The following is a 13,581-nucleotide window of genomic DNA, read 5'->3' as shown; positions in this document are numbered from 1 at the left end:
CGCTCCCTCCCCCTGCACTTCCACTCTCTCCCACCGGGCGGCGCTCCCTCCCCCTGCACTTCCCCTCTCTCCCACCGGGCGGCGCTCCCTCCCCCTGCACTTCCACTCTCTCCCACCGGGCGGCGCTCCCTCCCCCTGCACTTCCACTCTCTCCCACCGGGCGGCGCTCCCTCCCCCTGCACTTCCCCTCTCTCCCACCGGGCGGCGCTCCCTTCCCTGCAGTTCCACTCTCTCGCACCGGGCGGCGCTCCCTCCCCCTGCACTTCCCCTCTCTCCCACCGGGCGGCGCTCCCTCCCCCTGCACTTCCACTCTCTCCCACCGGGCGGCGCTCCCTCCCCCTGCACTTCCCATCTCTCCCACCGGGCGGCGGTATGTTGCAACATTCCGGGGCGGTGCGACGTGGATGGGCTGAAAAGTTTGGGAGAAGTTTCATTGAGAGTTTGGCGGAGCCGGAGGTGGTGGCGATGGGATCCGAGGGCGAAGGGGCGGCCGCCTGCTGAGGACCCGGCGCCTGAAGTTGGCTGCAGAGGGATCGTGGGGCGATGGATGGGGCGATCACTATCATCCTGCTGTCTCTGGCGATGTTCGGGGGCTGCCTGCTCCTGGGAATGATCCCTTTGGCCATCAGACTGCCCCAGGTAACAGTCTGTGTTAAGGATCTTTCTCTGCCTGCAGTAGGGGTGTGAGGAGACAGAAACTGGTGTCAAAGTCCGGTTGCAATAGGCTCCGTTTATTGCTCCCCGCCCTGTAATTGAGCGCAGTTATGTTTCCATCTCAATAACCTACAGCCCCGCTGGAGATGGTCAATACAAAACCCCGGTTATTGCAAAACCTAGCTCGACAGGCGATCAGCAACATTGATGGGTCTAGTTTCCCGGCTGAAATTGATCATATTTATTCTCACTTTGTTGTGTGTATAATTAAGGTGCTGAAAACGTTTGGGAAAGTGGGATGCACAGTCCAGGGCATGCTGCGATGACCCAGCTCCCCTTCCCCCTCCCAGCTGACACACCGCCCTCCGTGTGTTGCCCTTAAGCGGTATTCAGCTGGCCTGGACTCTACCCCAATCTCATCGTGAGCCTACAACGATCAGACTCCAACATGTTCCCACCTCAGTGCCTTCCAGGGACAATTCAATGCAACTAAACAGCAACTGAGCCTCCTTACCCTCAGAGCTGTTGAGCTTACAGAGCCACAATACCACAGAACAAATTACACCACTGTCACAATACAAAACCTGGGCTATAGGTCTCTTGTATGACACCGGGGAATATATCAGTTGGGGACAGATCTGTCTGCATATCACTGAGATACAGTAGTATTGTGCCTGTTCTGTCACTGTATCACACTATAGTACAGTAATATTATGTTCTGGTCTGACGCTGTATAACACTACAGTACTGTTGTATTGAGTTCTACTCTGTCACTCTATAAAGGTGGCTAAATCTGCAGAACCTGATCAAGTGTATCCCAGGACATTGTGGGAAGATAGGAAGAAATTGCAGGACCTCGAGCAGAGATATTTGTGTCATCTATAACCCAGGGTGAGGTGCCAGAGGACTGGAGAATGGCTAATTTTGGGCCTTGGTTTAAGAAAGGCTGGAAGGAGAAGCCTGGAAACTATAGACATGTGAGTCTGACATCGTCACTGGGTAAGCTGTTGGAGGGGATCCTGAAAGACAAGGTTTGTAGGAATTTGGAGAAGCAAGGACTGATTAGAGATGGTCAACATGGTTTTGTTTTTGGGAAATCATGTCTCACTAACTTGATGGAGATTTTTGAGGAAGTAAGATTGATGAGGGCAGATGAGGACATTGTTTACTTGGCCTTTGATAAGGTTCTGCATGGTGGACCCCACATGATAAAGTTAGATCACATGGGATTCAGGGAGAGCTTGCTAATTGGATACAAAATACAATTGATGGTAGGAGACAGAGAGTGATGGTGGAGGGTTGTGTTTCAGACTGAAGGCTTGTGACTAGCCATGTTCTGCAGGGATCGGTGTTGGGTCCACTTTTGTTTGTCATTCAGATAAATATGAGGTTGTTAGCTTGCTCTCGGAGCTGGGCAATACAACAATCAACATCATCCCCTACCCGAGCTATAAATCTTCACAAGAACCTTAAATTCATATAAACACTTTGGATGAGTGTGTAGGAGGCGTGGTTTGTAAGTCTGTGGATAACAGCAAAAATTGTGGATGTAGTGGAGAGTGAAGAAGGTTTTCTAAGATTAGCAGAGATCAATTGGGTCAGTGGGCTGAGGAGTGGCAGATGGGGTTTAATCTGGATAAATGTGAGGCATTGCAATTTGGTGAAACAAACAAGGGCAGGACTTATACAATTCATGGTAGGGCCCTGGGTAGTGGTGTAGAACAGGCAGACCTTGGGGTACAGGTACATAATCCTTTGAAATTTACGTCACAGGTAGACAGGGGATTTAGCTCACTGGCCTTCATTGCTCAGAACGTTTAAGTAATGCAGTTGGGACATGGTGTTGAATTTGTGTAGGATATTGATGAGGCCCATTCTGGAATACTGCATACAGGTCTGGCCACCCTGCTGCTATTAAGTTGGAGAGGGAACAGAAAAGACTTACCTGAATGTTATCGGGAATGGAGGGTTTGAATGATCAAAATTAGCTGGGACTTAGGACGTTGAGGTGTGAACTTTGAGAGGTTTTTAAAATCATGACAGATATTGATAAGGTGAATGGCAGGTGGGGAATTTCAAAACCGGGGTCATATTTTTAAGGTGAGTGGAGAAAGATTTGAAAATAAAAAATTAAAATTATGAGGGACTACTGTTTTACGCAGGGAGTGGTTAGTGTGTGGAAAGAACTGCCAAAGTGGTGGATGTAGGTTTAGTTACAAATGTTTAAACGACTTTTGGATAGATACATGAATGGGAAAGATTTAGAGGGATATAGGGAAAATGCAGGCAAGGGGACTCAGTTAGTTTGGGAACATGATTGGCGTGGACCAGACTGGGGTACAGTAATAAACTAAAGCAAAGTTGCTGGAAAAGCTCAGCGGGTCTGGCGGCATCTGTGGAGGAGAAAACAGAGTTAACGTTTCGGGTCTGGTGACCCTTCCTCAGAACTGACGACCCGAAACGTTAACTCTGTTTTCTCCTCCACAGATACTGCCAGACCTGCTGAGCTTTTCCAGCAACTTTGCTTTTGTTCCTGATTTACAGCATCTGCAGTTCTTTTGGTTTTTATTTGGGGTACAGTAATATTGGGCCCTGGTCTTCCATTAGTATTCATGGAGGTACAATGGTTTTGTGAATAGATCTGTCACTGTGTTACACTGGGGTGCAGTACTCTTATGTCCGGGTCCGTCACTGTACAGCACTGGGGTACAGAAGGACGGGGTTGTGAACTGTCACTGTATAACACTGGAGCACAGTAATACTGTGTCCTGGTCTGTCAGTCTGTAACACTGGGGTACAGTGATACTGTGCCCTGGTCTGTCAGTCTGTAACACTGGGGTACAGTGATACTGTGTTCTGGTCTGTCAGTCTGTAACACTGGGGTACAGTGATACTGTGTCCTGGTCTGTCAGTCTGTAACACTGGGGTACAGTAATACTGTGTCCTGGTCTGTCAGTCACTAACACTGGGGTACAGTAATACTGTCTCCTGGTCTGTCAGTCTGTAACACTGGGGTACAGTAATACTGTGTCCTGGTCTGTCAGTCACTAATACTGGGGTACAGTAATACTGTGTCCTGGTCTGTCAGTCTGTAACACTGGGGTACAGTAATACTGTGTCCTGGTCTGTCAGTCACTAATACTGGGGTACAGTAGTGCTCACTGGGGTACAGTAGTGCTGTGTCCTGGTCTGTCAGTCTGTAACACTGGGGTACAGTAATACTGTGTTGTGTTCTGTCAGTCACTAACACTGGGGTACAGTGATACTGTGTCCTGGTCTGTCAGTCTGTAACACTGGGGTACAGTAATACTGTGTCCTGGTCTGTCAGTCTGTAACACTGGGGTACAGTGATACTGTGTCCTGGTCTGTCAGTCTGTAACACTGGGGTACAGTAATACTGTGTCCTGGTCTGTCAGTCACTAACACTGGGGTACAGTAATACTGTGTCCTGGTCTGTCAGTCTGTAACACTGGGGTACAGTAATACTGTGTCCTGGTCTGTCAGTCACTAATACTGGGGTACAGTAATACTGTGTCCTGGTCTGTCAGTCTGTAACACTGGGGTACAGTAATACTGTGTCCTGGTCTGTCAGTCACTAATACTGGGGTACAGTAGTGCTCACTGGGGTACAGTAGTGCTGTGTCCTGGTCTGTCAGTCTGTAACACTGGGGTACAGTAATACTGTGTTGTGTTCTGTCAGTCACTAACACTGGGGTACAGTGATACTGTGTCCTGGTCTGTCAGTCTGTAACACTGGGGTACAGTAATACTGTGTCCTGGTCTGTCAGTCTGTAACACTGGGGTACAGTGATACTGTGTCGTGGTCTGTCAGTCTGTAACACTGGAGTACAGTAATACTGTGTCCTGGTCTGCCAGTCACTAACACTGGGGTACAGTAATACTGTGTCCTGGTCTGTCAGTCACTAATACTGGGGTACAGTAGTGCTCACTGGGGTACAGTAGTGCTGTGTCCTGGTCTGTCAGTCTGTAACACTGGGGTACAGTAGTGCTGTGTCCTGGTCTGTCAGTCTGTAACACTGGGGTACAGTAATACTGTGTCCTGGTCTGTCAGTCTGTAACACTGGGGTACAGTAATACTGTGTACTGGTCTGTCAGTCTGTAACACAGCCATACAGTAATACTGTGTCCTTGTGTGTCAGTCTGTAACACTGGAGTACAGTAATACTGTGTCCTTGTGTGTCAGTCTGTAACACTGGGGTAGAGTAATACTGTGTCGTGTTCTGTCAGCCTGTAACACTGATGCACAGTAATACTGTGTCCTGGTGTGTCAGTCTGTAACACTGGGGCACTGTGATACTGTGTCCTGGTCTATCAGCCTGTAACAGTGGGGTACAGGAATACTGTGTACTGGTCTGTCAGTCTGTAACACAGGCGTACAGTAATACTGTGTCCTGGTGTGTCAGTCTGTAACACTGGGGCACTGTGATACTGTGTCCTGGTCTATCAGCCTGTAACAGTGGGGTACAGGAATACTGTGTACTGGTCTGTCAGTCTGTAACAGAGGCATATAGTAATACTGTGTCCTGGTGTGTCAGTCTGTAACACTGGGGCACTGTGATACTGTGTCCTGGTCTATCAGCCTGTAACAGTGGGGTACAGGAATACTGTGTACTGGTCTGTCAGTCTGTAACAGAGGCATATAGTAATACTGTGTCCTCGTGTGTCAGTCTGTAACGCTGGGGTAGAGTAATACTGTGTCCTGGTCTGTCAGACTGTAACACTGGGGCACTGTGATACTGTGTCCTGGTCTATCTGCCTGTAACAGTGGAGTACAGAAATACTGTGTCGTGGTCTGTCAGCCTGTAACACTGGGGTACAGTAATACTGTTTTAGAATAGAATCGAATAGATGCCCTACAGTGTGGAAGCAGCCCCTTTGGCCCAACAAGTCCACACCGCCCCTTGGAGCATCCCACCCAGACCTATCCCCCTATAACCCACACAACCCTGAACACTACGGGCAATTTAGCATGGCCGATCCACCTAGTCTGCACACCTTTGGACTGTGGGAGGAAACCGGAGCACCCGGAGGAAACCCACGCAGACACGGGGAGAACGTGCAAACGCCGCACAGACAGTTACCCGAGGCTGGAATCGAACCTTGGTCCCTGGCGCTGTGAGGCTGCAGTGCTAATGACTGGGCCACTGTGCCACCCTTTGTAAAGGTTTCCCAATTCTCTGACTTCCCACTAACATTCATCATGTTGTCTGCTTTTTCTTTTGCTTTTCTGCTGTCCCTGACATCTGTTGTCAGCTATGGTTGCCTCATCCTCCCCCGGTATGCCTCTCTGTCCTTGGGATGAATTTCTGCTTTGCCTCCTGAATTATCCCCAGAAACTCCTACCATTGCTGCCTCACTGTCTTCCTCACTAGATAACCCTTCAAATCTACTCTGGCCAGATCCTGTCTCATATCTTTGTGGTTATGTCCTGGCCTGTCAGTCTGTAACACTGGGGTACAGTCATACTGTGCCTTTGTCTGTCAGTCTGTAACACTGGGGTACAGTGATATTGTGTCCTGGTCTGTCAGTCTGTAACACTGGGGTACAGTAATACTGTGTCCTGGTCTGTCAGTCTGTAACACTGGGGTACTGTGATACTGTGTCCTGGTCTGTCAGTCTGTAACACTGGGGTACAGTAATACTGTGTCCTGGCCTGTCAGTCTGTAACACTGGGGTACAGTAATACTGTGTCCTGGTCTGTCAGTCTGTAACACTGGGGTACTGTGATACTGTGTCCTAGTCTGTCAGCCTGTAACACTGGGGTACAGTAATACTGTGTCCTGGTCTGTCAGTCTGTAACACTGGGGTACAGTAATACTGTGTCGTGTTCTGTCAGTCTGTAACACTGGGGTACAGTGATACTGTGCCCTGGTCTGTCAGTCTGTAACACTGGGGTACAGTGATACTGTGTTCTGGTCTGTCAGTCTGTAACACTGGGGTACAGTGATACTGTGTCCTGGTCTGTCAGTCTGTAACACTGGGGTACAGTAATACTGTGTCCTGGTCTGTCAGTCACTAACACTGGGGTACAGTAATACTGTCTCCTGGTCTGTCAGTCTGTAACACTGGGGTACAGTAATACTGTGTCCTGGTCTGTCAGTCACTAATACTGGGGTACAGTAATACTGTGTCCTGGTCTGTCAGTCTGTAACACTGGGGTACAGTAATACTGTGTCCTGGTCTGTCAGTCACTAATACTGGGGTACAGTAGTGCTCACTGGGGTACAGTAGTGCTGTGTCCTGGTCTGTCAGTCTGTAACACTGGGGTACAGTAATACTGTGTTGTGTTCTGTCAGTCACTAACACTGGGGTACAGTGATACTGTGTCCTGGTCTGTCAGTCTGTAACACTGGGGTACAGTAATACTGTGTCCTGGTCTGTCAGTCTGTAACACTGGGGTACAGTGATACTGTGTCCTGGTCTGTCAGTCTGTAACACTGGGGTACAGTAATACTGTGTCCTGGTCTGTCAGTCACTAACACTGGGGTACAGTAATACTGTGTCCTGGTCTGTCAGTCTGTAACACTGGGGTACAGTAATACTGTGTCCTGGTCTGTCAGTCACTAATACTGGGGTACAGTAATACTGTGTCCTGGTCTGTCAGTCTGTAACACTGGGGTACAGTAATACTGTGTCCTGGTCTGTCAGTCACTAATACTGGGGTACAGTAGTGCTCACTGGGGTACAGTAGTGCTGTGTCCTGGTCTGTCAGTCTGTAACACTGGGGTACAGTAATACTGTGTTGTGTTCTGTCAGTCACTAACACTGGGGTACAGTGATACTGTGTCCTGGTCTGTCAGTCTGTAACACTGGGGTACAGTAATACTGTGTCCTGGTCTGTCAGTCTGTAACACTGGGGTACAGTGATACTGTGTCGTGGTCTGTCAGTCTGTAACACTGGAGTACAGTAATACTGTGTCCTGGTCTGCCAGTCACTAACACTGGGGTACAGTAATACTGTGTCCTGGTCTGTCAGTCACTAATACTGGGGTACAGTAGTGCTCACTGGGGTACAGTAGTGCTGTGTCCTGGTCTGTCAGTCTGTAACACTGGGGTACAGTAGTGCTGTGTCCTGGTCTGTCAGTCTGTAACACTGGGGTACAGTAATACTGTGTCCTGGTCTGTCAGTCTGTAACACTGGGGTACAGTAATACTGTGTACTGGTCTGTCAGTCTGTAACACAGCCATACAGTAATACTGTGTCCTTGTGTGTCAGTCTGTAACACTGGAGTACAGTAATACTGTGTCCTTGTGTGTCAGTCTGTAACACTGGGGTAGAGTAATACTGTGTCGTGTTCTGTCAGCCTGTAACACTGATGCACAGTAATACTGTGTCCTGGTGTGTCAGTCTGTAACACTGGGGCACTGTGATACTGTGTCCTGGTCTATCAGCCTGTAACAGTGGGGTACAGGAATACTGTGTACTGGTCTGTCAGTCTGTAACACAGGCGTACAGTAATACTGTGTCCTGGTGTGTCAGTCTGTAACACTGGGGCACTGTGATACTGTGTCCTGGTCTATCAGCCTGTAACAGTGGGGTACAGGAATACTGTGTACTGGTCTGTCAGTCTGTAACAGAGGCATATAGTAATACTGTGTCCTGGTGTGTCAGTCTGTAACACTGGGGCACTGTGATACTGTGTCCTGGTCTATCAGCCTGTAACAGTGGGGTACAGGAATACTGTGTACTTGTCTGTCAGTCTGTAACAGAGGCATATAGTAATACTGTGTCCTCGTGTGTCAGTCTGTAACGCTGGGGTAGAGTAATACTGTGTCCTGGTCTGTCAGACTGTAACACTGGGGCACTGTGATACTGTGTCCTGGTCTATCTGCCTGTAACAGTGGAGTACAGAAATACTGTGTCGTGGTCTGTCAGCCTGTAACACTGGGGTACAGTAATACTGTTTTAGAATAGAATCGAATAGATGCCCTACAGTGTGGAAGCAGCCCCTTTGGCCCAACAAGTCCACACCGCCCCTTGGAGCATCCCACCCAGACCTATCCCCCTATAACCCACACAACCCTGAACACTACGGGCAATTTAGCATGGCCGATCCACCTAGTCTGCACACCTTTGGACTGTGGGAGGAAACCGGAGCACCCGGAGGAAACCCACGCAGACACGGGGAGAACGTGCAAACGCCGCACAGACAGTTACCCGAGGCTGGAATCGAACCTTGGTCCCTGGCGCTGTGAGGCTGCAGTGCTAATGACTGGGCCACTGTGCCACCCTTTGTAAAGGTTTCCCAATTCTCTGACTTCCCACTAACATTCATCATGTTGTCTGCTTTTTCTTTTGCTTTTCTGCTGTCCCTGACATCTGTTGTCAGCTATGGTTGCCTCATCCTCCCCCGGTATGCCTCTCTGTCCTTGGGATGAATTTCTGCTTTGCCTCCTGAATTATCCCCAGAAACTCCTACCATTGCTGCCTCACTGTCTTCCTCACTAGATAACCCTTCAAATCTACTCTGGCCAGATCCTGTCTCATATCTTTGTGGTTATGTCCTGGCCTGTCAGTCTGTAACACTGGGGTACAGTCATACTGTGCCTTTGTCTGTCAGTCTGTAACACTGGGGTACAGTGATATTGTGTCCTGGTCTGTCAGTCTGTAACACTGGGGTACAGTAATACTGTGTCCTGGTCTGTCAGTCTGTAACACTGGGGTACTGTGATACTGTGTCCTGGTCTGTCAGTCTGTAACACTGGGGTACAGTAATACTGTGTCCTGGCCTGTCAGTCTGTAACACTGGGGTACAGTAATACTGTGTCCTGGTCTGTCAGCCTGTAACACTGGGGTACAGTAATACTGTGTCCTGGTCTGTCAGTCTGTAACACTGGGGTACAGTAATACTGTGTCGTGTTCTGTCAGTCTGTAACACTGGGGTACAGTAATACTGTGTCCTGGTCTGTCAGTCTGTAACACTGGGGTACAGTAATACTGTGTCCTGGTCTGTCAGTCTGTAACACTGGGGTACAGTAATACTGTGTCGTGTTCTGTCAGTCTGTAACACTGGGGTACAGTAATACTGTGTCCTGGTCTGCCAGTCTGTAACACTGGGATACAGTAATACTGTGTCCTGGTCTGTCAGTCTGTAACACTGGGGTACAGTAATACTGTGTCCTGGTCTGTCAATCTGTAACACTGGGGTACAGTAATACTGTGTCGTGTTCTGTCAGTCTGTAACACTGGGGTACAGTAATACTGTGTCCTGATCTGTCAGTCTGTAACACTGGGGTACAGTAATACTGTGTCCTGGTCTGTCAGTCTGTAACACTGGGGTACAGTAATACTGTGTCGTGTTCTGTCAGTCTGTAACACTGGGGTACTGTGATACTGTGTCCTGGTCTGTCAGTCTGTAACACTGGGGTACTGTGATACTGTGTCCTGGTCTGTCAGTCTGTAACACTGGTGTACAGTAATACTGTGTCCTGGTCTGTCAGTCTGTAACACTGGTGCACAGTAATACTGGGTTGTGGTCTGTAACTGTAGAACACTGGGATATCATCCAGTTGGGCTCATTTCTTTTGCTGTGTCAGAATCAAATAGCAAACTGGTCAGTTTAGGTGTGTTTCTCTTTAACACTGAGGTAAAATATTGAATAAGCAGAATGTTGGATTGCTGAATGGAGAGCTTGTCCCCTGAATATTTACAGTAAGAGAGTTATAGACATGTACAGCACAGAAACAGACTCTTCGGTCCTGCCAGGGACATGCCAACCAGATATCCTAAATTAATCTAGTCCCATTTGCCAACATTTGGCCCATATCCCTCTAAACCCTTCCCCTTCATATACCCATCCAGATGCCTTTTAAATGTTGTAACTGTTCCAGACTCCACACTCCCCCTGGCAGCTCATTCCATACATGCACCACCCTCTGCGCAGAAATGTCACCCCTTAGGTCCCTTTTCAATCTTTCCCTTCTCACCTTAAACCTATACCCTCTAGATTTGCACTTACCCACCCCAGGGAAAAGACCTTGGTTATTCACCCTATCCATGCCCCCCATGATTTTATAAATCTCTACAAGGTCACCCGTCAGCCTCTGACGCTCCAGGCAAAACAGCCCCCGCCTATTCAACCTCACCCCACAGCTCAAACCCTCCAACCCTGGCAAGTTCCTTGTAAATCTTTACTGAAACCTTTCAAATTTTACAACATCCTTCCTAGAGCAGGGAGACCAGAACTGCACACAGTATTCCAAAAGTGACCCTAACCAACGTCCTGTACAGCCACAACATGACCTCCCAGCTCCTACACTCAATGCACTGTCCGATAAAGGCAAGCGTTCCAAACACCTTCCTCACTGTCCTGTCTACCTGCAACTCCACTTTCAGGAACTATGATCCGGAACTCCAACCTCTCTTTGTTCAGCAACACTCCCCAGGACCTGACCATTAAGTGTATCAGTCCTGCCCTGATTTGCCTTTTCAAAATGCAGCACCTCACTTTTATCTAAATTAAACTCCATCTGCCACTCCTCGGCCCATTGGCCCATCTGATCAAGGTCCTGTTGTACTCTGAGGTAACCTCCTTCGCTGTCCATTACACCTCCAATTTTGGTTTCATCTAACTATACTAACCATACCTCCTGTGCTCACATCCAAGTCATTTGCATAAATGACGAAAAGCAGTGGACCCAGCACCGATCCCAGTGGCACACCGCCGGTCACAGGCCTCAGGTCTGAAAAAGAATTCTCCACCACCATCATTTAGGTCAGAAATCAGACAACACCAGGGCATAGTCCAATGGGTTTATTTGAAACCACAAGCTTTCAGAGCATTGCACCATTGTCAGGTGAGCCTCCAACTTTATCACAGGCCCTCTTGCTTCATTGCAAACTGTCTCTCCCAATTCACTGTACACCTTGGTTTTACTCTGTAATATTACCACATGATTCGCACAGTCCTGCTAAGTTAGGTTAAACCCTCCTCGAAACACTTGCAAATCACCCCATAAGGATGATGATCCCAGCTCTGTTCAGGTACAACCCCTCCTAAGGTGCCAACTCCCCTAGAACTGATCCCAATCATCTAGGATTCTGAAGCCCTCTCTCCTACACCATCTTCCAGCCACGCAGTCTTCTATCTTATCTCCTACCTGTGCATGGTTCAGGGAGTAATGCTTCCTGCTTTAAGCTCTTCCTTTCCCCCCAAAATTTCCTGAAAATCCCACCCTTCTGTAACTGTGGTATAAATTGTAACTGCTGACTGTTCACTTTTCTGTTACCTCATTCTCGAGGCGAGGGCATTGCTGGCTCAGCAGCATTTATTGCCCAGAGTCAACCACGTTGCTATGGGTCTGGAGTCATATGTAGGCCAGACCTGGTAAGGATGGGCAGTTTCCTTCCCTAACGGAAACCAGATGGGCTTTCCCTGCCATTGGATTCATGGTCATCATTAGATTCTTAATTCTAGATATTTTTAAATGGCATGGCCGCATTTGAACCCAGGTCCGTCACATTCCCCAAGGGGTCTTTGTCAATCCTACTCTGTTGTCAGGGGAGTATTTCCCAATGAATTACTGAGCAAAAGGTGCTGACATGATGTTAAAGGCTATAACACATGGGTGGCAAACCCCAAGACTGTCATAATGTGACAGATTGGTTCACCACTCCGTTACCTCTTGAATGCATGCTCCCTCTGCCTGAAATACAACAGCTCAGCTTGTTCATCATCTTAATGTATCAGCTCCACAGATCTCCCATTAACGGGGACAGCTGTAGCTTTCAGTAAGTTTCTCCATGACCCAAACTGTTTGTGTCTCTCCAGTAGGACCTTTTCTGCTCCCCTGTGCGAAGGAACTTATCAGTTGATGGGGCTTGCTTTTGTTCTGAATGCTTGGCATTGCCTGTGAGAACCTGTACATTTGACCTCAGTGACTACACAAAAGGTGCTTTGAGATTTGTGCCTGGATAAGGGCCACATCACTGGCTATGAGGAGAGGCAGAGAGGCAACTCTGTTTATTAATTAACTGCATTCCAGCAAAACAAATACTGAGCCAGTGTGTGAGTGAAGTGTCAACGTGGTTAGCTCATTTGGCTGGAAAGTTGCTCTGTGCTGCAGAGTGATGCCAACAGGGTGGGTTAAATTCTGCTCCTGGCTGGGGAGGACATAGCACACCCCCTTCCTGAGGTGCGGTGGTTCTCAGGTTAAAGCACCTCTTCTGGTCCTGGCTCTGAGGGTGACTTCACTATGCAGCCCTTGCTTCATTTCTCCGTTCGTCATAATCAATTCTGTTGTGAAATAAAGACGGATCTCGGATTCCAGGGCATCTGCAAGCCTCCCCAGCTGCTTTCAATGCTTTGCGCGCACTAACTGCTTTGAGTTAAATGTAATTCTCTGGGCAAAAATAGATCCAGTTTCATGCCCTTCAAGAACCTGCATTCTGATCATATTATTCACAGCTTTTCCTCCAAACCAAATGTGCACTTTCTCATGGATTGGAGAATCGGAAAGCCCGCTGTGTTTGTGGGTGATATGCAGTTGACTGCCATTATTTTGTGCACAAACTGTATGTCTGGAATGCAGAAAGTTGAGGGGTGATCTGATAGAAGTTTATAAGATTGTGAATGGCATGGACAGAGTGGAAATTAGGGGACTTTTCCCCAGGGTGGAGGGGTCAGTTACTAGGGGACACAGGCTCAAGATGCAGGGGAGGGTAGTTTCACATAAAAGCGTGGTGAGTGCCTGGAACGAGCTGCCACAGGAGATGGTGAAGCAGATACAATAATAGCTTTCAAGAACAGGAAGGGAATAGAGGGATATGGATCCTGTAAGTGAAGACAGTTTTAGCATGGCAGGGCAAAATGTGTCGGCGCAGGCTTGGAGGGCCGAATATTTATAAAAATATAAATGTTTTTCATCAAACTGGTTAGCAATGCTGTGGCACACCTCTGCAACAGG

General features: G+C 48.3%; 1 protein-coding gene across 1 annotated transcript in view; it reads left to right on the top strand.

Moving 5' to 3' along the window:
* Positions 1-397: 397 nt before the first annotated feature.
* LOC125452430 (zinc transporter ZIP9-B-like) overlaps positions 398-13,581 on the top strand; it is an 81,766-nt gene continuing 68,582 nt past the window's right edge. Inside the window, exon 1 of the mRNA XM_048530821.2 lies at positions 398-639. Coding sequence (XP_048386778.1) covers positions 544-639 — 96 coding nt within the window. The 5' untranslated portion in view covers positions 398-543. The remainder of the gene's footprint in view (positions 640-13,581) is intronic.

This window comes from Stegostoma tigrinum, chromosome 4, assembly GCF_030684315.1.
Source record: "Stegostoma tigrinum isolate sSteTig4 chromosome 4, sSteTig4.hap1, whole genome shotgun sequence".
NCBI classification, from domain to species: domain Eukaryota; kingdom Metazoa; phylum Chordata; class Chondrichthyes; order Orectolobiformes; family Stegostomatidae; genus Stegostoma; species Stegostoma tigrinum.
Note: the sequence above shows the minus strand (reverse complement) of the source record. Positions and strands in the feature narration are given on the sequence as shown.